Consider the following 23,845-nt stretch of genomic DNA (forward strand, 5'->3'; position numbering starts at 1 on the left):
ATTATCTACAAATGGGAGTGACAGGTTCTTCCCTTCACGTGTGTTGGCCGCAATGCCTTTTTCAAGGCTTTCCAAAAATAGTTGCAGGACGGAAGGATTTGAAACCTGCAGAACCATCCAAGAGATCTGACTTAAAAAAAAAAAAAAACAAAAAAAAAACCGTTTGAATCTGATGAAAAAGCACCAAAAGAAAACAGCATAGCTTGTGATGATGACGTTATAAGGGAATAACGATATGACCAGCAACTAGTCCTGATTTGAGTCGGATTGATATGTCAAGAATCTTCCCGGCGCACTTGATTCTGATGAAAAATAATCATAAGAATTTCTTTATAATTTAAACAATGGTGGATTTATTGTCTATAAAGTTGAAATAATTAATTGGCAATGGTTAATTAAAATTATTTCCAAACAGAATCAATTCACTCTTAATTATAATTTGAACAACAAATTAAATTAATTATCTACAAATGGGAGTGACAGGTTCTTCCCCCGGTTTACACTGACGCGGAAGTGTCAAAAGCACCCTCGAAAATGTATGGTTTCTTGCGTGGAGGTTGCGCAACAATAAAAATTCTTCTTCCTCGACGCTCCACCAATTTCGAAGGCTAATTAGCTTACGTAAAGATGATAAGCGATAGCTCGATGAAAAAATCACCAAGTCACATTGTATAACAACAAACGTAGATTAGCGATGCGCATATGATATCAGCAACGCAGCAATGCGTGCGCATCACCTGCTCAGCAGAAGAGGGAGGTAAACAAACGCTCGGTATAAAGCAACGGCGCCGCGCGAAATAACAAACATTTGATTGTGGCGCTCAAAAGTGATACCAAAGGTGCATCGAAACCCTCTCGCTTTCGGTTTTTCCCTCGTTCGTTGGATCAGTTTGAGTGCAATGCGTCCCCCTGCGCAATACGGCGACAGCATCGCCGCCGAGGCGGAGAACGAGCCCGACCCCAGGATGGTGTCGATGATGATCTGCACGCGGCTGGCGGGCAGGGCTGTGATAAGGGTGGTAGGGCGGTGTAACGAGGCCCAAGGAAATAACAATCTCGGTGAGTAAAAACAACCGGTCAGCCTTAGCGCGGACTTAAAAGGCGACCAAAGGACAAGAACGTATCGAGATCAAAAACGCAATTACAATTCAATACTATTTATGGCTTAGACAGGAAAACCAAGATCGTTCGTTCGCCTTGGACATCTTCCGCGGAAGCGTTGCCCAAGCTCTTAATTGCCAGCCAGGCTAATGAACAAAAAACGAAAGTGCTCACGATATGAAAGTATAACAATTACGCGGCGCTTCTAATTACTTTCGTTTTCTCGACGGAAATGCTTGTCAATTGACTGCACTTGATTCTACCTAGCCTTGGGAACATTCGCGAAATGTTTCTTCCTCGACGTGCGCTACAATTAAGCGACTACGGAAAGTTCATTGTTAAGAGTTATCTGACAAATCGGACGGTTCAGATTGGAGAGATAAGAGTTTCATGCGCCAAATACAAAACAAAGAAACATTTATGTGTACTTGTTCTAAATGCGGAACTGTCAAACAACTCGTCCAAAGCTTCCGCAAATAATTCATGAGGATGAAGTATACACAGTGAACCCGGATTATTTGGATTTGGGATTTGAGTTTCAAAATTGAAAACTTTCGATTTTGGGGACGTGAACCGTGAAATGATTGGTACACTGCAATGATCAGTGAAGCCCAACAAATACAATAGTGTTACATTTGTATTGAAATTTTTATGATTTCTTTGTTCTCTTTTTGCGTTTTCCCATGTGTCATCGCTCTAAACGAAATTTACAATTTTTTGAGTCATTGGAGAATTTTGAAATACTCAAGACACTGATGAAGGGTTGCAAAGGTGTTTTGACCATCATCTAACCTTCGAGGATCACTGTTTTTTTTTGGAAAATTGTTTGAACATGATTTGATGTTGAGATTTTTGGAACTGAATCGAATGAGTTGAAAACTTTTTGAAAACGGATCGTCCTTTGGGAATATGACAGTTTGGAAAAGTTTGTTGTGTGAGATTATTTTTAAAATTCTCGTTGCTTAAACTGCTAAAAACAGTTTACAAGTGTTGCAGTCTGTTATTTTAAGTCAAGGTTAAAGTTCTGTCTATTTTTGTACTTGGGGAAATGAACATTTTTCGAAAATGCGTCTCAGAATACTTTTGGAATTTTTTTCATCAACTTGTAGCTTTTTGACTTGGTTATTTCGAATTCTTATTTAACTTAACTCGAACAAAAACATTGATAAGAATAGAAATTTTCGATTTTATCATTAACCTAGAAGTTTTTGAGTCAGTTAGAAATTTTTTAAACTAAACTAAAATAATTTTGAATTTTATTATCAACTAGTTTTTGCTTGTTCCTATATATTTTTATTTGAACGTTCGTGCAACTCTCAATTATTGCTACAGTACCTAATTTAAAGCAACTCAAATCCCTTAAAAATCGATTTACCTGACTTAACAAATTAAGAAAGTAACTGCGAATTAAGAAAGTAAAAGAAAGCAGACAATAAAATAAATTCACTTCGTGTTTAGGATTGTAATGTGAGATGTGAGGTGACACGATCGCGCGCTGCTTACGATGAAACAGAAATAAGCGAATCGAGCTCACTACTACGCAATATACTCGAGACGGATTATTTGTTTTGCGGTGCTCCCTGGCGTAATTTCGTGGTGAAGCGAAGTGCAAAACACACTCGACGATTTTCTCATTGTAATAAACTTTGTTTGATGAAAATCGATCGATTATTTTTTAAGTTAAGTGAATTCAAACAGAGAAATAGAAAAACAAGAATTGTAAAAACTTTTGAAATTACTTCAATGAACTTCAATTTGAAAATTTGTTTAAATGTCAAAATTACAAACAGATAATCCAATTTGACTTAGATGTGTAGATTTACAACAGTTTGATGTAGTGTCAGTATTTTTTTTTAATTGTAATTGTTAAATCGAACCATCAAAACATTTCCAATTGCGGAATTTGCACTGTCTGAAAGTTTTTCAAAAATTTATTTACAACAAATTATCTCTTAGAATAATTTTGTGATTTTGTAATCGATTTCCAATTCTTGTGACTCATTTATAGGATTAAAAAAAATTCTAACGTAGACTATCGAAGATTAAATTAAAATTTTATCTATCCTATAAACTCTTGAAAGTTTTTCAAAAATTATTTTACAAGATTTTTTTTAAAACAATTGTCAATGTCAAAATTCTCTCAAAGACCAGACTGTACCTACCACTCTAAAACCTTTCGTTTTGGAACACCTATATCGTAAAATCTCCCTCGAATCCTCGATCAAGTTTGAGGTTATGTCAGTAATTTTCAAATGTCAGAAAAGTTTCAGGTGCAAGCAAATTTTATACCAGAAGACAAGACAATAATGACACTGCAAAATGCAACTGAACATATAGAGCTAAACAGGAAAATGGGAATTTCTTTAATGGGTAATATGAAGCAGTTTATTCAATTTCAGAATCTGATTCAACATTGTTTTTCCCTTTCTTTTCAGGAGTTTTGTAAAAGGTCTTGAAAAAATACCTGCAATACATTTAAAACAATCGTCAATATCAAAATTACCTGTACCACTCTAAAACCTTTCGTTTTGGAACACTTGTATCGAAAATCTCCCACGATCAGATTTGAGGTTATGTCAGTAATTTTTCAAATGTTTTTCTGTCTGCATTTCTTCACATAACCTAATCATAGCTAATTTTTCTGGTTGTGTTAGGGGCCGTCCTTGCTTTCGGAGACTCACTTTACTTTTTATTTTAAATTTGAACATAATTGCGGCTTGAGTAGCGCAAGCGCCTTCACATCAAAATGGCTGACATACAAATGACATTTTACGTTGCCAACCTAATAACCAATAACTAGTGAGAACACTGACAATTGTTTAAAAAAATGAACTATACGAAGCTTTTAGAACAATTTTGTGATTTTTAAATCGATTTTAATTGTTTTCATTTAATTACAAAATTTTATTAATTTTTCCCATCTGGAAAATTTTGAGATTCGTAGAATAACTTCAGAGTATTATTAAATATTTTGACAAATTCACGGTATATTTAAAAAAATGTGTTATCAACTGAAACAATCAAAATATCTCCAACTCAGGGAATTTTGTTTATTCTGTCTGGAGCTTTTTCAAAAATTGCTTCCCAACAAATTGCCTCGTGCCTTTTAGAATAACTTTGCAATTTTGTATTTTTTCATAGTATTTTTTGGCACTAACTCAAAGTTTATACCTAGCATTTTTTTTTAATTCTTCTTACTAAAACTTTATAACTGCCAACTGTCAGATCTTTAAAAAATCATTTCGGAATTTCTAATTCCATGTTTTTCCCAAATATTCTTCCGAAACCCAACGCGATAATTTTAGAATCAGTGGTCAAGGATGTTTTTAGAAAAATCTTTAGTCTCAACTCTTTACTTATCTCAAGGTCCTTCACTCGTACTTCCTACTACGTAGTAGGTACTTTGCACTTCACTCTTCAAAATTTGTACCTTGTATCAAAATCTTATTTTCAAAACTTGAACAACCCTTTTTAAATCGCGATTTCTCTTTTCCCATTTTCCTCCACTTTACACAGCTTCCAATTCCATTTCAAACTTGCATTCTAAAACTCCTAGTCCTAGAATCATCGGAACTGTTCCACAAATAACTGTGACCCCGATGGTACGCTCGTTTGCACAAATGCAAAATCACAAAAGGTGCGACAACCGTGTTACAATTAGATCTGAGCCACGAAGCGACTCGATTCGATGATTGTCCAACAGCAACGCCCAACACTCTTCTAATTAGCGGTAATTACCAGCGATTAGAGAAGTCAACGTGGTGGGCGTAGAATTGTTCGGAAAACGTCAAGTCTGTGCGAACAGTTTCCGGTTCCTTCCGTTTTAACTATCGACTGGTAACTCGAGATAACGGACGTATTAAAAATAGATAAGAGAGAATCGCGGCGCTATCTCGAGAAAATAGTAGCGCGAACATGCGCTTTTGTAAGTCGGTCAAATGAGTAAATGCTCAGTTGATTTTCTCGATGGCTTCGGCGGTGACCAGAGTTGTGCACAGATGCGAGGACGCCCAAGAAACGCAAAATCTAGGTATGGCTGTCGTGCTTTATCTCGACTCTGCTCGAGGATTTGCTTGCGCAACGCGAAAGTTTGTTGGCGCAACAATGATGATTTTATGTAATCCGATGCGTCCGTAATTTCGATGAGAATTTGTATGAGTTTGGGGGGCGCCGTGTGGGTCCCAGCAGCGTGATGCTGACGTCGTCCTGTTGCAGATCTCTCCAACTGCCAGCTGATGCAAGTCCCTGACGCGGTGTACCACTTGATGCGGCACACCGAACTGAAAACCTGTGATTTAAGTGACAATGTGATTACGAAAATACCTCCCAAGTTCGCGGTCAAGTTCAATTCGATAACGGACTTGAACCTGTCCCACAACCAAATGTCCAAGCTGCCGGACGAGATCGCAGACTTGGGCTCGCTCGAAAGACTGGACATCTCGCACAACACCTTCATCTCGCTGCCCAGCTGCATCTTCAAGATTTCCAAGCTGCAGCAGCTGAACGCTAGCAACAACCACATCATAGGTAAGTGGCGGCGGCGGCAAGGGACGGGCTGACCTGTCGGGTTTCAGACGTCGAGGTGGAAGCGATGGAGGAGGCGCCCTCGTTGGAGGCGGTGGATCTCAGCCACAACCCCCTGGCGCCCAGGTGTCACGACCGACTGGCGGGGATCTCCAGGTTTAGGATAACGCTCACGCCGAGAGAGAAAGAGGACTGGGAGGATCTCACCATCTAGCAGGTCGCCGCCGTTTCGTTATCGAAGGTGCTTCAATTCGGACATCGGGTTGGGACAGACGTGCAATAATTTTTTCGGAGCTCGGATGAAACACTCTTCGGTATTTTACTCTGGTGGCGAGTCCCAAAGCAGGGTGCTAATAAGTCTAAGGCCTGTGCAGTTAGTCTAATTTAAATATCGAAAGTATTTGTATTTTTTATAATTGACATTGTAGATTTTTTCAGGAAATTACTAATTGTAATGACGCGAGGCCCCACCTGACGTAGCTTTATTGTAATTTCATTCAAGGTTGGGGCTGGTGCGGTCTCCGGTACTCAGTTTGAGTGCCAGATGTGTGTATTATTTTGTACTGACACTGTGTTGTTCATATGATTGTATATTTATATTATTAAAATTATATTTTGTACTTATTTGACATCCTTATTTGGTTTTTCATCTAGTCATGTTGTGATCGGGATGCATAAGGTCCTCTGTAGTGTCTAGATGTCTCCCATTTGAAAAAAATGTCAAATAAAAAAATTAAACGTGCAGAATTTTCATTTATACCTCTCCAAACAACACAAATCAAAAAAGAAATTGCAGTATTAAAAAAAACTAGCTAGGCAACCAAGTATACACATAGCATATGCAGCAAACCGAATAATTGAGTATTTATTTATCCATTTTGTCCATGTTTAAAATTTATTTTAAATATTGGGGGCCCAGATAGCCTTATGGAAATTTAAGCGTGCAAATAGTTTCCTCAGGGAATCAAAATCGGGCGAAACAGATATGGAAATTGCATTTTATGTCTGACATTTAAAATTTTGACAGTTTATTTTAAAAATCAAGAGTGTACTTTGTTCGTTACCAAGGAAACAAAACAGAAACAAGAGAAACTCTCGAAACGAACAACGCCGTTACTGTACCGGCGTGTTGTGAAGAATGTTTCCAAAAAATTTTGTTAAAAAAGTGTAAACCGGGCCACCAAATGGTAATTTGTAGTTTGTTAAGAAGTCAAATGATGAAATTGACAAATCAGTCGAAGGTGCGACTTCTCAAAATACCTACTGTGCGTTCCAAGGCTTACATGTGAGTTTGATTTATAATTATTAATTTCCCAGCCTTTATTTTGTAATTGATTCGTTTAAAAGTGATTCCATAACTATGCACGCTGGCTGGAAGAATTTCTAAGAAATCAAAATTTGATGGGGGAAGAGTCACAAATGTCCGAATCTGATTGGTCCAAATATACAAAATGGATTTTTGATATAACTTAAGAGAGTAATTGGAATCTTTGTACGTTAATTGTCGGAATTGAGTTTGAATCCTTTCAATAAAATATCAAAACGTTGCTATAACATATTCTGGTAAGTGCAAGGTTATTAAAAAAAAATATTGTTCTTGCACATTGTCTTTGCCCTCTCTGTTTTACTGGACATGGTTGGATAACAACTAAAGCACTAAAATTCTTTTTCGTGCCTCCGGCCGAAATTTGGTAAATTACAGATCTCGAAATCGTCCAGAAACACATGCATTGCCGGCCTAGTCCGGCTAAAAGTAGGGATTTCGAGTTGTCATCGGTTTCTATTGGCATTTGTTATCAGAATTCTATCAAACGTCAATGTTTGTTCTGTGGATGGCTCGTTAAAAATGTTTTTCTATTTATAACAACGTACCTACAAACTACAAAGAAGCAATATTTAACTAAAATTAATTAATTAAATTACGTTTCGAGCCACTTCTTGAATATGGGCAGGTGTATTTATTACAACAAATGTTTCAGGAAAATGTCAAAAACAAAACAAATTAATTAAATCTAATAAATGTCAGGAAACAAGAGCGATGTTGATTTTAAAATTTAAATGTTTAAATGTAAGTGTTGCCAACACAAAAAAGGTCCCTAATACTAATTATTAAAACAAGTGCTTTAACTTCCATTTAACAAAAATCCGCAGAAGTTGGCATGAAAAATTTTGTGTATCACACGTCCAGAAACTGTTTTGCGAGCATTCGTACTTACAATACTCGTCTATCGACTCGTATTGCAAACCGTACTCATGCTCGCAAACGTGCAGTTTCTGGCCTAGTGATACAAATAACTATTATTATAGGAGTTTTATAAGACACCATTTTTTTGCACGCGTTTTTTAGAGCACGAGGAGCGCAGCGACGAGTGCTATAAAGCAAACAAGTGTGACAAAATGGCTTATAAAACGAGTATAATACAATATTTTTTCTATTTTGCCCCTTAAATTTAAAAAAAGTCGAAAACATAATGCTAGGAAAATTATATTTGGCAAATATAAGGGTTGGTAACGCTGGTAAATAGACGAGCAATTGTAAGTTTTGAATTTAATGTGTCGTGAAATGCAGTGATCACCTAGCAACAACTCACTATGAGTCACTGCCAACAAAAAATTTAAGTAAATGTTCCTGAAACGCGTGTCGAAAAGACTTCCTTTTCGAAACCCGTTTGAATGTTATACGTTATACTGACTGTTTTATATGTGCAAAATAGAAAAATAACTATTATTTTTTGTAGAAATCTCCCTAATAGTAATATGGCCCGTGCAAATTGTATGCAGTCACAGTAAGTAGAGATGGCTGTGATGCAGTGGGAAGACGTTTCCTTGTCATTCAATATTCAAACGAGATACCGACTCGCAATTTTCGGCAGAAGAAGAAGTAACGGTCGAAGTTTCAATTAAAGAGAGAAAAATCGTAATTGAGTTCTCCAATCGCAGTCCAGGAGTGGGAAAATATGACACCATACCATTCTGTTCAATCGAAGAAACTATGACCCTACTTGCTCCAGACAGTTACATTTTAAAACTTGAAAGAGGACAACAACTAAAATTTAAGTTTGGCACTCGTAGTGCAAGTAGTAGTAGTACTAATTTTTTATAAGTGTCCAGAAAGAAAAATATACAAGGTGTTTTTTAATGATTTTATCTAGCTACCTATGAATTTTACATGTATAGTTGGCTCAAGTTGCAAAAAACCACTTGTCATTTGCAACAGCATTTCAATATTTTTAAACCAAATAAAGGCACAAAAGGGCCAGAAAATCATAGTTTGGATTGAATATTTTCCATATAAGTACAGTTTTAAAGTAATTTCAAATGACTAATGCCATAAAAATGCTGTTGCAAATGCAAAATGGTTTTTTTGCAACTTGAGTCAACTTTAAAATAAAAAATACCGCCTTGTGAAAATAGTGATAATATATTTATTTTTAAACGTCAAACTGTAAAGATAGGTAATTATAATTTGTAAAATAATAACGAATACAATTGAATGAATAGCAGGTTCCTTGGGAATAAAATTTACTAAGTAATTTATAAGAAGTGTTGAAAATGTCTATTTCGTTTAATATTTACAAAAACAATTTTATTTTTTTTTATTAACAGGTGACATATAACATTAATTTCAGTTTACTTAAAAATGATAGAGCGGCTCCGAAGAATTCACGTATAAAAATATTCCAAAGTTTACCAGATGAAAATCATTAAAAAACACCCTGTACCTAAACTTTGTATGAAAATGAATCCATGAAAAGTTTTATGTGTAATTCTTTATTCTTTATGTGCGCACTTGTTTTTTTACAGATTGTAGTTTTTTTTTTCAGCTCGGACTCCGGACAATCTGAGAGTTCTGTTTACTGAAGGTTTACTGTTACCTATTTCTTAGTATAATTATTATGTACCTACCTAATTATTTTTTTGAATAAACTATTGAAAACATAATTTGCTTGGCCGAAATCGTATTCATCTTTGTGCTGAAGTAGCCCAACAGAAAAACTAAGCAAACAGGACGTTATAAATTACGCTCCCGAAACTGGGCAACCCTGCCTGTTACCGGTTACAAATCCGGAATGTTCAGGAGTATAACGAACAGGTCGTGGGCTTCGACTCGGTTTACAATGCGAACCACGAGTATCGCCGACTGAAGCTGAAAAATGGTGAGAACTGCCCGGAGTACGGGAAATGATACACAATCTTCCAACTAATCGTTTATTCAGATTTCAACAGTGAAAATAATGAAATAAATGAAATGGAAAACAGACGTTTAACCGAACGAGTACCGGCGAAACAGTAAAAAAAAATTCTTTAGCGAAGGAGGAAGGGCGACTGATCCTACGTAAACGTCGCTATTCGCCTACGCCGCCCGCATAAGCGGAGAGGTCCTCCAAGTCCTTCCTCGCTCCAAAAAAATTGAAGTTAAAATTTTTTCCTTCTGTAACGTCCGGAGAAGAACCACGCGCAAAAAATGATCGGTGAGCGCGATACACAATTCCTGGCGAGGTCGCTCACGGATTGATAAGCGTTCGTAAATATAAAAACCCGACGGACTTGATAAGCAAAATTTTTTAAAATTAAAAATTATTGAAATCACGCGCCTTACAACAAAACTGCAACTTTAACAGTCGAACAAATTATAAAATCCTAAACGCGAAAATAAATTAAATGAATACGATTGAAAACCATTCACCCGTCGAAATAATGAGTTGCGACAATGGAAATTTGACAATAGTTAAATACAGTGATAAACGCTCAATTAGTTCGACGGAGTGACAAAATACAACAAAAATTAGGGAAGCCACGGCCTGGACGTGATGACGGGTATCACCCTTACTCCGGGACTCGGATCGGGTCGCTGCGAAGTCCAGGTTCCACCAGGAGAGCTTCGGGGACGACACGGTCCAGCAGACGCCGATGTGGGATTTGATCCGCTTTTGCGTTCGGTTCGGAGAACCTCTCGTGGTGAAGATCATAAATCCGCTCCTGCGATCTGACCTGGATTTCTTGGGAACTCGCTCCTCCAGTCTGCTTCGACTCCACCACGTCCACACCAGCACCTGCCGCACGCTAAACTACCCCCTACAACTCCCCTATTTGAACATTTGAAATATGCCACAGGCAAAAGGTCATGAAACTGCCTGCCGTCCCTGGTTCCCCCGATTTATAGCTTCCGCCCCCTCTATGCGCAGATTTTTCGGCGGAAGTCCGTGTACGTTTCCGTCGCGATGGGTTCTAGAACATTCTAGAAAAATCGCGAAGATTTACAAACGCGCGGCGGTTTAAATCGTAACAAAGCCTACGAAAATTTGCAAAAAGCTCAAAGTGCTACTATTGCAGTTAATCTGTCTTCGCCAATGAAACAATAAAAAGACCGATAATATTTTCTTTTTTAAAAGGAAACAACGCCAACGAAATAGATAAATGCGCAGCAGAATTATTTGGACTATGGAAAATGAACAAATCTGATTCCACACTGTAAAAAAAACTTTATTCAAAAAAATATTTTCGTAACACCTTTATAAAAATAAATCTTGTATAATAAAAACACTTCTTAAACACCACCTGTAACATCCACAGTTGCACCGTGAACGTAAGAACTCCTGTCAGAAGCTAAAAACGCAATCACCTCTCCCACTTCTGCAAAATGATCACAATCAATTATTCACCCCCTTCAAGACTATTTCATGTACCTTCAGGTTTACCAAATCTCCCCAAAGAAATTAATTTTACCACTTTATCTTTAACTTTGTCTGGCACCGCGTCAGTCATTGGTGTTGCAATCATCCCTGGCAAAACACAATTCACCCTTATTCCAAATTTCCCAAACTCTTTGGCTGCTGTTTTGGTCAACCCTTCAACTCCAGCCTTACTAGCGCTATAATTCACCTGTCCCACATTACCATATTTGCCAGAGGTGCTTGCAATATTTATTATGGAAGCCCCTTCTATGCCATGGTCAATAATTGCATTAGAAAATGTTTGTATCACCATAAATGTCCCCTTAAATGATTGATTAAGATTGATTTGATTTTCACATTAAAAACTGTTACTTTGAGATTAATGTTGATCACATCATCAAAATCTGTGTGGCTCAATTTTAATAGAAAATTGTCTCTGGTTATGCCTGCTGAGTTAACTATAATTGATGGGGGCTTACTGAAATGTTCCAGTGTCGCTTTCAGTGCAGACTTGATGCTGCTCGCCTCTCCCACATCTAGCTCTAATGGGACATGGTCCTGATTGGTGGTTCGTGGGATTGTACTTACAGTATCTTTGGCACCATTCAGATTCTTATCTGCGGCGATTACCGACGCGCCTTCTCTCGCTAAGATTCTGCAAGTGGCACGCCCGATCCCGGAACCAGCCCCTTCAATTTTTACAATAGAAAATGTCAACTAAAATGGAGACAATACCTGTTACAAAAGCCAATTTACCAGCCAAGGTACCAGCTCCTGCCATTTTGTTCAAAGAGTGACCTCACATCGACGTGTTTACCGTTATCTTATCACCATTAGTGTTATTACTTGCATTTTTATTTCATATCAGAGCCGAAGTGAGGTTATGTTGTTGATCGAAATCCAAGGTCAGATTTGACAAGTGTTATCAGGGGGGTGAAACATTAAAAAACAGGTGTTCTGTGTCATTGTGAAGGTGAGACAAGTGTCATCAGGGGGGTGAAACAGACTACATTAAAAAGCACTGTCATTGTGAAGGTGAGACGTCACTTGTTTTTTCACATAACCAATAAAATAAATCGGACAAGATTGACGATGTCGACGTTGAAATTGAAAAAATTGGTTGTTTTGGGGTCAATCGGGGTGACCAGCTTTATCGCGGGGTCGTATTTCGAGCGTAAAAGCGTCGACACACCTAACCTCAAAAACTACCCAGCGCTCCCCATTTTCGGAACTGTCTCTGCCGCCGCGCCTGTCTCACCCGTCCCGTCAGAGACCAACGTCAGCAGGATATCCCAGATCATGAAATACGGCTTTCCGGGCCTCGACAACATCCGATCCTTCGACAACTACGTTTTGAGCTACGACAAGAGGAACCGAGTGGCTCACTGGGTTTTCGAGCACATCACGCGCGAAAGCGCCAAACCGAACGAGGGGGTGGACAGGTCGCTGAGCGAGTTCAAACCCGACGAAAGCATCCACCCCTATTTCCGGTACTGGCGTGATTTTGCAATCGAGTAGAATTGTGACAGAGCGTTTCAGGTCACAAAACTCGGACTACTTGAAGTCTGGCTACGACCGGGGGCATCTAGCCGCCGCGGGGAATCACAGATCCAGTCAAAAACTGGTCGACCAGACTTTTTACCTGTCAAATATGGCCCCGCAAGTGGGAGTGGGGTTCAATAGAGACGCCTGGTGTAAACTGGAGAGGTACGTGAGGAGGCTGACCAGGACGTACGACAACGTGTACTGTTGCACCGGGCCGCTGTATTTACCCAGGTATGTTGAGTCGTCGGTCACGAGAGGGCGCTTTTCGCTGACGTCACAAACAGGAATGTCAATGTGAATTTTGCAGGAGAGAGGCTGACGGCAAGAATTATATCAAGTATGAAGTGATCGGGGCCAATCACGTGGCAGTGCCGACACATTTTTTTAAAGTTGTGGTGTGTGAGGCTCCGGATGGCAGTCTTGTCATGGAGTCTTACGTGATGCCCAACCAGGTCATCAAAGACGATGTCCCTTTGGCCAGTTTTCAGGTTGGTAGACAGATATTTATTGATCCGTATTAATTGGTTTCGTCACAGGTCCCACCTGAAACAATCGAGAGAGCCGCGGGTCTCCTCTTTTTTGACAACGTCGCAAGAAGTAAGATTAGTAGAATTAACGGCAAGAAAAACTGAAACCAGTTTTATTGTCCCGACTGTTTTTTAACCAGAGTATTTTTACTGAAAGTTCCTGTCAATGTGATTATTTTTGTGTGAAAAGGCGTAATAAAGACGCGTAGCTTTTTTAAGAATTTATTTAATACGAAAACAAAACAATATTTGCAGAATTTAAATACTTGACAATAACTTAAATCATTTTAATTCTACTAATGTTCCTATGCAGTATGCACACACGCAATCACAACCAGTCATCACGAGTTGGTGAACGAAGAAACACAATAAATAACGAATAGATCTTGACGGTAGCATTTTGAAATAATCATTGACGTGGTGAGATCTATGCTGGATTGCTTGAAACAAGAGCGAGCTTAGATGTTTCCAGTGCCCGAAGAATAAAAAAAACTAGATGGTCCGAAAGCGACAGGCGTCTTAGGACTCGCACACGCATAAATAAAGTCGTCTGATTGCAGCTGTGTCCTGTTCATGTTGGGTTCCGAAGCGGATCTGTTTATTTTGGGATGGTTCCTCAACAGCCCTTCCATAGAAGCGTGAATCTGTCTGAACAAAGGCCTATCGTCTCTATTAAATTTGATGCAGTCTTCGGTGAGTCGTCGTAGGGCTTTTGGCGTGTCCGATCTCATCTTGGTCAGGTCCGGTTTGAGGAAGCCGCGCCCCACCATGAACAGGATCTGGTCCTTGTTGCTGATGTGCGAGTAGGGCAGCTGCATCGCCAGCATCTCGAACATGACGATGCCGAACGCGTACACGTCCGATTGGAAACTGTAGGGATTGTCGACTTGCATCCTGATCACCTCGGGCGCCATCCACAGGATGGAGCCGCTGGGCTGGCGGAACTGTCGCGTGCCTGACCAGCGCGTCTTCGCGGTCGCCAGTCCGAAGTCGCCGATCTTGACCGTGAGGTCGTCGTGCAAAAAAATGTTGTTCGACTTGAGGTCCCTGTGGATGATGTTCTTGGCGTGGAGGTAGTCCATGCCCTGGGCGGTCTGCCTGCCGATCTCTATCAAAGTGAAGAGCGCGAACTTGGTCTCGTGGACGTGCAAGTGCTTGTACAGGCTGGAGCTCTCGCACCACTGCGTCACGATGGCCAGCTGGGGCTTGCTGACGCACCCCATGAACAGCAGCACGTTCACGTGTCTGGTTTTGCGCAGGACTGCCACTTCGTTTTTGAAAGCTTGCAGTTGCGCCAGCGTCGGGATCTTCACGTTCAGGGTTTTGACGGCGACGGGGCCGTGCCAGTGGGCCTTGTACACCGTCCCGAAGGAGCCCGAGCCCACTCTGGGGCCGACCAGGATCTCGTCGGCCGATATTTCCCAGTCCTCGATGCTCTCTCTGGGGGCCAGCAGGGGCTTGCTCTCGTCAGCGGAGCGCGCCCTTGGCCTGCGGGGCTGCAACGACCCGGTCGGTGACGCTTGGGTGCTGCGGCAGTGCGGCAGACACTCCCCGTCGCTTATACCCGTCCTGCTCAACGACAACGACTTGGGACAGTCGTCTCCGGAACCTTTGACGTTGTTCAGGCAAACGTTCGGAGCCGAACTGGATCTGTCATGGTGGCCTAGGGTGCCTGGGTGGCGGGGTTGACGGTGGGGGAGACCAAGACCCGCCTGGCCCGGGTGCAGGATGCCTGCGCTAAAATCGGGGGATCTTGCCAGAAGAGCCCTATAATAAGCGTCTGTCATGCGAACCTGCAACAAAGAAATACCATCATGAGTTTTGACCGGCATTTTGAAAATTCTATGTGAGCCAGGTTGCACCTCAAACTGGTGTACACCCAGCTCAACTGTTAACGTCACATTTAGTGACGAAAAATTATTAGGTACAAACAAGAGACTTGGTAGAGTTGTAGAACTAAACCTTCCAAAGAACATACCGAAAGTCGCCTACGATCAACCTTGTGTTACGGCCGCCATTTTGGAAAATGTCGACCGATTTATCGCTTACTTACCGTTGCCGATATCAAATTTTAGAGAGGAATTTTTGTAATAAAAATGCACATTTAGTGTACAGAATCTGTCTGTAGTCATAATAGATATTGTTATCTTTTAGATGGCATTACGCGTAATTGGCTGGAATTGAAGAAGAAAGCAGTACCAGAAAACAGTATAAATAATTAATGAAGGAATGCTAAATAAGGAATTTTACATTTTACGAGGATTAATTGACAATTGGTCCTTCACATCGTCCTGATACCACCAAAACACGCTGGATCCCCCAATCACGCCGCAGAGATGAATTTCGATTTCCGGTTGAGGAAACTGCATTCCAGAAACCACAAAACCACCCCAACTAGTGACACGTTTTTATTATTTGTCTTCTCTTTCAGTCGCTCCTCCCGCATTTTTGTTTTGCGAAATTTCACCTGAAGTCGGAGAAAAGGATTGCGAATGGGGAGAAAGAGTAACTGTGCAGAAAAACAGAAGAAACGCAGCTTGCAACGGTAAAGTAAACAAAACCGAAACCGCACGCCGAGTCTCGGTTTGCTCTAGTTTCAATTTTCATTGAAAATTATATAATTAACAAGCAGTGGATGGTAACGTAACGAATCGCGGAAAAAGTTCTATTTGCTGAGTCGAAACGGGAAAATGTAATTCGAGTGTAGTTTTATCAGATGGAAGTTTTTGCACTTCCTTCCTTGGCTCATCAAATTTTTACAAACCGCTTTAAAATCACACAGCGCATGTCAAAAATCTGAATCGTATATCGAGTCAACAATCTAATCTACAGGGTGATTTTGAAAGTTGTGCAGATATTTTAATCACGAGCTACTGGCTTCATGTAGAACTCGAAAAAAATATTGAAAAAATTCTGTCAAAAAATAAAATGACATTTATTTTTTGAGCTACCTACAATTTTTTTAAATTGCTTTTAGTTTTCTAGGTTGTCCTACAACCTCGTAGGTAAAGTTTCGGCACATTTTAAAAATACACCCTTGTATATCATGTTTTATAAAATGTACGCCAATGCGAAGTAACCTATAGGAAATATGCTTTAAAACAAGGAAACCGCATTGGTGTACGTTGTATAAAATATGATGTACAGGGTGTATTTTTAAAATGTGCCGAAATTTTACCTACGAGGTTGTTTGACAACGTAGAAGACTAAAAGCAATAAAAAAAATGTAGCTCAAAAATAAATGTCATTTTATTTTTTGACAGAATTTTTTAAACATTTTTTCCCCGTTGTACATGAAGCCAGCAGCTCGTGATTGAAATATCTGCACAACTTTCAAAATCACCCTGTATAGTCCAATTTTTACCCTTTTGCGATGACGTCATTATCTAGTAACTTCACGTATGTTTGAGCTAGGATCAGAAATAAATTTGAATTGATCATAAATAACTATAATGTTTCAAATTTGTTGCCAATTGCTTCGAAAGGTTATGTTTGTAATCAATGTAAAAACGTGCCTTTTTTTGTTTTTTTCTGTTTCTGTCGTTTCAATAAAGAGAATGCGAGGAAGGAAATCGTGACGTCACCTCAAAAGGGTAAAAATTGGACTATAATAAAACAATTGTTTTTCGAAAATGGTTAAGTATTTGTACTTTTCTTTAACGCATCGAGAGAAAAATTGTCGCCGAGGCCGCCCTACGGCCGAGGCAGACAATCTCGAGGATTAAAAGCAACGGCCGTGAAATACAATTTCGTTTTAGGTACGCGAAGTGGTCGTTTCGCGTACGGTTAGACAAAAAATTTATGTTCAAACTTAAAAATTGTAAACTCTCATTACTCGTCCAATTATAAAACCGTGCAGACATGTGAACCGCTTTTAATCCGATTATCACCGCCATGATGCTTATTAGAACGGTTTGCGAATTATTGTCGAAATCCCTCAATCATATTAATAGTTTGGAGTGCAACTACCAATTAGTTTGGACCTGAAACTAATCCCGTCAATATTCGAAGTGGTCAGCTGGACCGCACTGCATCCAATTATTTTTTGACATTTTCGCAAAAACGTTTGGGAACCCCACGAACAACTAACGCACAGTTGTGCCAACCAAAGAACGACAACCTCAAAACAAACGACTTGATCTTTAATTAAGTTTTCAGTTTTCACAATTATTACTTTTTCTTAGTTGCGTACATACCAGTGACCGTCAAAATGTTCCAAGCTACCACGGTAACAATCTAACGCTCCACCCTAGATTTTATTCGCATTTATCCAATGGCCGCACCCTCGTAGTATTTACGAGTATTATGTTCAAGTATACGAAAGATCTCTCCGTTTTTCATTTGCTACTTACGGAACTACCCCTCGTCTAATATTTTTTCCCCGGCTCGTTCGTCGAACAAATCTGTTTAATGGGGATTAGAGTGAAAAGAAAAATCAAAATATTTTCCTGTTGAAAGGCGATTTTCTCTAGTTATTCCGAGAACTGGTAGGAGTTTGTTATCGATGGCAAATTGGAGCGATCCGATTTAATGGGTGGTTTTATTTATTCTTACTTATTTTGAAATTATTGGAGAGGAAAGCTCGGCACAATAGCGAAGTTGGAGCAGTTTGCGAGTCGACATTTTTTTTCTGCGTCAGAGGGAAAATTGCAAGCCGCAAAAAACTACACATTCGACAATTCGCAATGTTAAAAGTCTCTGTTCTTGGTTTAAATCGCAAATTAACATTCGATGATTTCAATTTAATCATTGTCTACTTAGACAATGATTTAATCATATTTTTGTACTCATAGCCTTGAAAGCTGCGCTTCCAACATCCAACGCTCGCTCCGAAACGAGTGCTTCCCGGTCGATTCGAATGTAAAAATTGCAAAAAACACTGGCCCTTTGAGGCATTCAAAAAAAAATCTGTCTTGATAATAATAAAATTTAGTTCATAAAATACAACTTCCCTGGGATTTATAATAGTTGAAAATTGTTCCTAAAAAATTCACAAATTATTGCAAAAATTGAAATATCAAGTGAAGCAATTGTTTCCAATAACCAAAGATCACTGCCTACTTGGTTTTATGTTCGTTTATGTTTAATGTATTAAAACAAAAAATTTTAATTTAATTTTCGTACAAAAAATATTGTACGAACCACTTGCGTGAAGACATCTTCCGTTCATTCGCGCATTAATTAAAGGCACTCGCTCCTTCGTCGCTCGTGCTTTAAAAAATGCGCTCATGCGGGAACATCGTCTTCCCGCACTTGGTTCGTAAATACCTATTTCCGAGTTGTAAAAGGTTCGCACCTTGTGAATTCTATTTGTCGCATTTTCAAATGCTTTACCTCCGGGGCTATTTCACACCATTTCGTTGTTGAAGAGAACGCTCTTCGATTTAAGATTTCTACAAAAAACCCAAAAAACGATCGGGTATCGGGTCGAGCTTCTTGTTGCGAAAAAGAAAAATCGGTTCTTTTTCGGATATTTGAAAAAATGTAAAAATATTCGCCGCGACTAACGAGGTTCCGCCACTTTACATTTCACCGTAAAAAAGCTTTGTTCAATTAGAAATAATGAAGTTACGGTTAGTGCGGTAATACGAGATGATTTGTTTCGCAATTTTAAAGAGGTTTTCAATGTGAAAATCGAACATCAATTTCTACGCTGACCCTGAATTTCTTCGACTGATTATAACATCTCGCTCTCGATATCGAGGACGGGAGAAAAAGTAAAAAATGAAAAACTTTGTGCTCGTTTGAATAAAAATGCAAATAGGGTCTTACATCTAAATATTGCACGACGAACAACTTCCTGCCGATACTTGGTACTAGAGTAAAAAAAGAGGACAAAAAAACCGTCGTCCTTCGATAAAGCTTGTTTGACACGATGCTAAATTTCGTAGTAAATTTGTTAGAAAATGAGAGAGACCCTCGACAGGACCAATGAACGATCAGGATCATAGTCTGTCTTTGTCAGATCCTGATCGTTCATTGGTCCTCTCTCATTTACTAGTAAATTTTCTCAAAAATTTAGTATCGTGTCAAACAAGCTTTATACAGTGTTATGAAATTAAAAAAAGGCGAGATTTTATCACAAAAGTTGAAAAAAAAAAACATAAATGAGTTGATTGTGAAAAACAAAAGTCGACTCGTAGATTGACCCACACAGTTGTTACAACACAAAGGGATCCCCTTAGTTAAGTGAATAAAATTTTTATCTGATTATTTTATCGATTTGATTAGATTAATAGTGACAAAGATTTTGTAATTAATTGAAAAAGAATAATGTTTACAAATGTTTTATTTTAGACGTACGAATCAATCTACGAATCGACTTTTGTCTTCAGTCTCGAGTTGTATTTTTGGTTTAATTTAAACCTGTACTAATTAACAGTTTCTGTTAATATGTGACAATAGGAAATCAATGCGGTGCCAACGATTTCACAATCAACTGCAGTAATCATTTGAACATTGTGAATTAGTTCATGTCAACATTTGTTATCAATTTTGTATCAGTAGCGATTGAGGAATTTATTAATTAATTCAAATTAAAAAAATTGTATGTTGAATAGACTTCAAAGTTTCAAGATACACATTTTGTGAACCAGGAGTCTATGAAACAATAGTATATTATTACATAAGCAAGTAAAGAAGATTTTTATCCAGGAAAATGAAAGTCGCTGCACGAGCCGAAGGCGAGTGCATGTAATCATTTGAGTGGATAAAAACCTTCACTTGCGAGTATAATACTATGTATACTTTATCTACGATCAAATATACAAAAAAAATAATAAAACAAAACAAACTCTTAAGCTTGTTTGACACGATGCTAAATTTCGTAGTAAATTTGTTAGAAAATGAGAGAGACCCTCGACAGGACCAATGAACGATCAGGATCATAGTCTGTCTTTGTCAGATCCTGATCGTTCATTGGTCCTCTCTCATTTACTAGTAAATTTTCTCATAAATTTAGCATCGTGTCAAACAGGCTTTAGTTCAACATTTTTAATTTTTTAAATTTTCATGTTTTTGTATTTGGTTACGTTGCTGCAGTTACTGCAATTTCTAATTTTGATTGGTCCAAGTCCCGATGGATCCTAGTAATTTTATCCCTGGCTGGGAACCAATAACAGCTCTCTTTTAATTTGTCAGTGGATAAAATGACAATTTAGAGTAGGTGGAGCTTTCACATCAATAAAGTTGCTTTTATCTGATGATCGTTGATTTCGAAATTCGAAAAGGGTAATTTAAAAAAGAAACTTCATCCAGAAATGATTGCAACTTTGTTTTAAACACAATTTTGTAACTACGACAGAAAAATGTTTTTCAGCCAAAGGCGCTAAAATTTGTATGTGTATTACGATACGAGTCTTGTAAGAAGCATTTTGTAGCACGCATGGGTTCAGGGAACGACGAGCTTGCGAGGAGTGCCATGAAGGAGTAAGTGCTACAAAATGCCCGATCAACAAGATATCACACACAATATTTTTTCTATTTTGCACCTTTTAAGTGAAAATTGACAATTTTCAAATTTGAGGAATTTTGTCGTGGTTGGCAACAAATGTCGTATTGTTTGGAAGATTCAAATTTCAATTGTAAAATGCATTCATGTTGTTTTGGCATAATGGGAGACCAGGTAAATTTTGCATTTAATTTGGTAGCAAAGCTGTCTGTTTTTCTAAATTTGAGGTTATAAATAGCGTCAATGTCTAGTATTCGTGACACTACTTTTAGTTTCACAAAGACTCACTTATGACACCAAAGTATATCAAAAAAAGAGTTTCATAAGGAAGTGTTTATTTCATGAGTCCAAGTTTATAAGGAATGAATGGAATAAACGCCTTATGAGATACGTTTTTTATACTATATATTTTTTCTACTTTGCACCTTTTGTGCCATTTTTAAATCAAAAGTAGAATTTTAAAATTCTGGGGAATTTTATGATGGTTGGCAAAAAACAATTGAAACATTTGTCGACTTTGGGATATTCGCGCCGCACGGCTGATCCTCTATATTTTAGAGGATTTCGAATAGTACCAACATGATAACCGTAAATTGTACTGTCGGTATTACAGAACCGCTTTCATCTGTTACGATACTGTTTTTGGTTTCGTAACAGCTCTTTTACGAACGCAAAATAGAAAAAAAAATTCAAATGCTTATCATTTTGCAAATTAAATAATTAAAAAATTGTTAACACTTACATTTTGAAATCACTACTTTTATTTACCACACCGAACTTATAGTCTTGAGACTTTTGAGTGAGTACCCATTACGTCATTAAACTGTCTCAAAACATTCTCCAGACGCTTTCACCAATTTACTACTCACTCTAACATTGAATTGATTGACAGATTTCTATTAATTCAGAAAGCTGCACCTGCAACTCGTCCTGATGATGATGATGGCCGTACTTATAACACCTATACTTCGTTCACTTGAGCAACATAGTAATCAATCACGTGCGCAACAATCAACTACAGAATAGACTCTGCCTTTCGTTGCCCATGTTATCTAAGAATTTTTTTTCAAAAATCAACCAGACAAAACAAACATAAATCATGATTTCAGGCGTTACGTGATTGTTTTTTTTACGACTTTAGCCGTTTAAAAATTATAAAAACCACGCAAAAATGTGTTTTGCTTTTCTTTGTACAAATTACGTTGATTATCGTTGCGTTTGATTACTTGAGTGTGTAGAGCACAATCACATTATTATTGTTTTTAAAAGCAGATAAAACGTTGAACCAACTGGTTTTTCCACATTACACATAAAAACCACAATTATTGTCAAGCAATGCAGTATTAAATATGGCATGTAATGTTCTATTGTTAAAATTTTTAAATAATCACCAGCTCAAAGGGTATAACGGACGAGATTATCTCGCGTATCTTAACTGAGCACTTTTTATGTGAACAAAATAAAAAGATAAAAATATGATTTTGTAAAATGTGAGATGCCACCTGTTGTCTTGTGAAAAACAGGTGAAGAGGAGGAACCACTGAGAGCTGGTGGAGTTAATAAATAGTTAGTAAAAAAAATAATACATACTTGATGACAAAGAGGAGGAACTCCACCGGCACATCTTTGATGGAACTTGTACCCGCAAGTCCTACAATAAAACCCTTGAAATAACAGTCTTCGACAGCATTCACAGAATACCAAAGAGAAATAAGTCTTTCGCACGAAATTGTGTGAAATACTCGTAGGAATTGGAAATTTGTCCAATATTTTAACAGTAATCTCTTCACAATTCAACGTACTAATGTCAGTGTCCCAATTAACGATAATGTTAGTGCCGCCCAGGTACACACAGCACATCTCACAAATAAGGTTACGTAATTTCATTGCTTTTGCTAAGGCGTCTCGCAACGTGAGCCCCTCGCGTACCTGCACGCTGGTTCGTTGCTGGTTGGGCAGATGCGCCCGAAGGAATTTAGGCCTGGTGAGGGTGTCGTAGTGCGGTTTGGTGGCTTCGAATTGGGCCTGGTCGGGCTCCAGGTCCTCCTCGGGGCTCTCGCGACCGTTGCTCAGCTGCTCCATCAGTCGGCGCTCTTGCAGCTCGAGCTCGTGCAGTTTACACGTCAGGTCTTCATACTCCATCAGGTATATTGCCGGGGGGTGCTGGAAATCGGCGAACTTGGCGTTGAGGGCGTCGATGTTGGCACGGGTCAGGTTGATAACGCTCTCCATGTTCTTGAGTTGTTGTTGGATGTCCATGTCTTCGCTGTCGGTGGACATTGTGTCGCTGATGTTACCTGCATCAGACACCGAAACTGAACTCCCATCCAACGGCGATGCGCTGAGATTTATAGCTGTGTCAAATTCGTGCAAAACAGCCATTGCACTTGCCCATTTTCGCTCGTGTTGTCATTTCGTTTATTTTGTCACTTTTCTTCCGTAAACTGTAACGTTGTTATGTTGGCACCATTAACTTTGACATTTTACGACGATCTTAGCGCCAAGGTGAGACATTAGGAAATCAATAACCACAAAGATAGGTTCCTGCACTCGCAATTTACGCACTTTTTATCATTTCCAAAAAAAAAATCTAGTCTACAAAAATTTCACTCTAACACTTTCGCAACTAAAACCGTACCTTTTATTATATTTTCACACGAAACGACACTTTAAAAATTATTTTTAACCGTGTCACTGAATTATTGAATAGCGGCCACACAAAATACACACACGCATAGTCAAGTTTTCGAAAGCATTTTTTATTTTTATTCCAGTCTTTTATTAACTATAATGTAAAAATCTACATTTTTCATTTTCATTTTTGTTATGTTGATGTTGGCAGAACAAAGTCTTAAATGTCAATGGGTTTTTAAATTATCATGGAGTTCATTTTGTTGTGGTTAAAAGTGAAAAATGGAAGTAAATCACGAACCGATACATTTTAAATACTAGGTAAGTCCTGCGCAATGCAGTAGAAATCCAAATAATGCTCCTAGAAAAAGGATTAATGATGTGCTGTCATC

General features: G+C 38.6%; 4 protein-coding genes across 5 annotated transcripts; 2 read left to right on the plus strand and 2 right to left on the minus strand.

Moving 5' to 3' along the window:
• Window positions 1–792: 792 nt before the first annotated feature.
• Sclp (leucine rich repeat containing protein 20 sclp) lies at window positions 793–6,249 on the plus strand. 2 transcript variants are annotated; one of them, XM_069055924.1, is made up of 3 exons: window positions 793–1,059; window positions 5,317–5,628; window positions 5,676–6,249. In XM_069055924.1, exons 1-3 carry the CDS (start codon window positions 900–902, stop codon window positions 5,837–5,839), a joined length of 636 nt encoding a protein of 211 aa, XP_068912025.1. In that variant the 5' UTR covers window positions 793–899; the 3' UTR covers window positions 5,840–6,249. The 2 variants fall into 2 exon arrangements, with proteins under 2 accessions (XP_068912025.1, XP_068912026.1); XM_069055925.1 differs by lacking the exon at window positions 793–1,059 and adding an exon at window positions 4,671–5,131.
• A 4,839-nt stretch (window positions 6,250–11,088) lies between these two features.
• LOC138136666 ((3R)-3-hydroxyacyl-CoA dehydrogenase) lies at window positions 11,089–12,176 on the minus strand. Its single transcript, XM_069055933.1, has 4 exons — window positions 12,036–12,176; window positions 11,673–11,989; window positions 11,313–11,622; window positions 11,089–11,259 (listed from the first exon to the last, which is right to left on the minus strand). Exons 1-4 carry the CDS (start codon window positions 12,079–12,081, stop codon window positions 11,174–11,176), a joined length of 759 nt encoding a protein of 252 aa, XP_068912034.1. The 5' UTR covers window positions 12,082–12,176; the 3' UTR covers window positions 11,089–11,173.
• A 216-nt stretch (window positions 12,177–12,392) lies between these two features.
• On the plus strand, window positions 12,393–13,593 carry EndoG (Endonuclease G). Its single transcript, XM_069055932.1, has 4 exons — window positions 12,393–12,790; window positions 12,840–13,076; window positions 13,153–13,333; window positions 13,382–13,593. The coding sequence occupies exons 1-4, from the start codon at window positions 12,393–12,395 to the stop codon at window positions 13,475–13,477; spliced, it is 912 nt and encodes a 303-aa protein (XP_068912033.1). The 3' UTR covers window positions 13,478–13,593.
• A 10-nt stretch (window positions 13,594–13,603) lies between these two features.
• Raf (Raf oncogene) lies at window positions 13,604–23,313 on the minus strand. The gene is made up of 2 exons (XM_069055931.1): window positions 22,413–23,313; window positions 13,604–15,165 (listed from the first exon to the last, which is right to left on the minus strand). Exons 1-2 carry the CDS (start codon window positions 23,202–23,204, stop codon window positions 13,831–13,833), a joined length of 2,127 nt encoding a protein of 708 aa, XP_068912032.1. The 5' UTR covers window positions 23,205–23,313; the 3' UTR covers window positions 13,604–13,830.
• Between the last annotated feature and the right edge of the window lie 532 nt (window positions 23,314–23,845).

The sequence above is a fragment of the Tenebrio molitor genome, chromosome 8, assembly GCF_963966145.1.
Source record: "Tenebrio molitor chromosome 8, icTenMoli1.1, whole genome shotgun sequence".
NCBI classification, from domain to species: domain Eukaryota; kingdom Metazoa; phylum Arthropoda; class Insecta; order Coleoptera; family Tenebrionidae; genus Tenebrio; species Tenebrio molitor.

Excerpts from the sequence above, each read along its gene's own strand:
- LOC138136666 (XM_069055933.1), bottom strand. The coding sequence starts at position 12,081 with ATGGCAGGAGCTGGTACCTTGGCTGGTAAATTGGCTTTTGTAACAG. Across the intron at positions 11,990-12,035 it reads TAAATTGGCTTTTGTAACAG|GGGCTGGTTCCGGGATCGGG; the intron begins GTATTGTCTCCA and ends TAAAAATTGAAG. Across the intron at positions 11,623-11,672 it reads TGATCAACATTAATCTCAAA|GGGACATTTATGGTGATACA; the intron begins GTAACAGTTTTT and ends CAATCATTTAAG.
- Raf (XM_069055931.1), bottom strand. The coding sequence starts at position 23,204 with ATGGCTGTTTTGCACGAATTTGACACAGCTATAAATCTCAGCGCATCG. Across the intron at positions 15,166-22,412 it reads TTCCTCCTCTTTGTCATCAA|GTTCGCATGACAGACGCTTA; the intron begins GTATGTATTATT and ends TCTTTGTTGCAG.
- EndoG (XM_069055932.1), top strand. The coding sequence starts at position 12,393 with ATGTCGACGTTGAAATTGAAAAAATTGGTTGTTTTGGGGTCAATCGGG. Across the intron at positions 12,791-12,839 it reads AGCATCCACCCCTATTTCCG|GTCACAAAACTCGGACTACT; the intron begins GTACTGGCGTGA and ends AGAGCGTTTCAG. Across the intron at positions 13,077-13,152 it reads GGGCCGCTGTATTTACCCAG|GAGAGAGGCTGACGGCAAGA; the intron begins GTATGTTGAGTC and ends TGAATTTTGCAG.
- Sclp (XM_069055924.1), top strand. The coding sequence starts at position 900 with ATGCGTCCCCCTGCGCAATACGGCGACAGCATCGCCGCCGAGGCGGAG. Across the intron at positions 1,060-5,316 it reads CCAAGGAAATAACAATCTCG|ATCTCTCCAACTGCCAGCTG; the intron begins GTGAGTAAAAAC and ends GTCCTGTTGCAG. Across the intron at positions 5,629-5,675 it reads TAGCAACAACCACATCATAG|ACGTCGAGGTGGAAGCGATG; the intron begins GTAAGTGGCGGC and ends GTCGGGTTTCAG.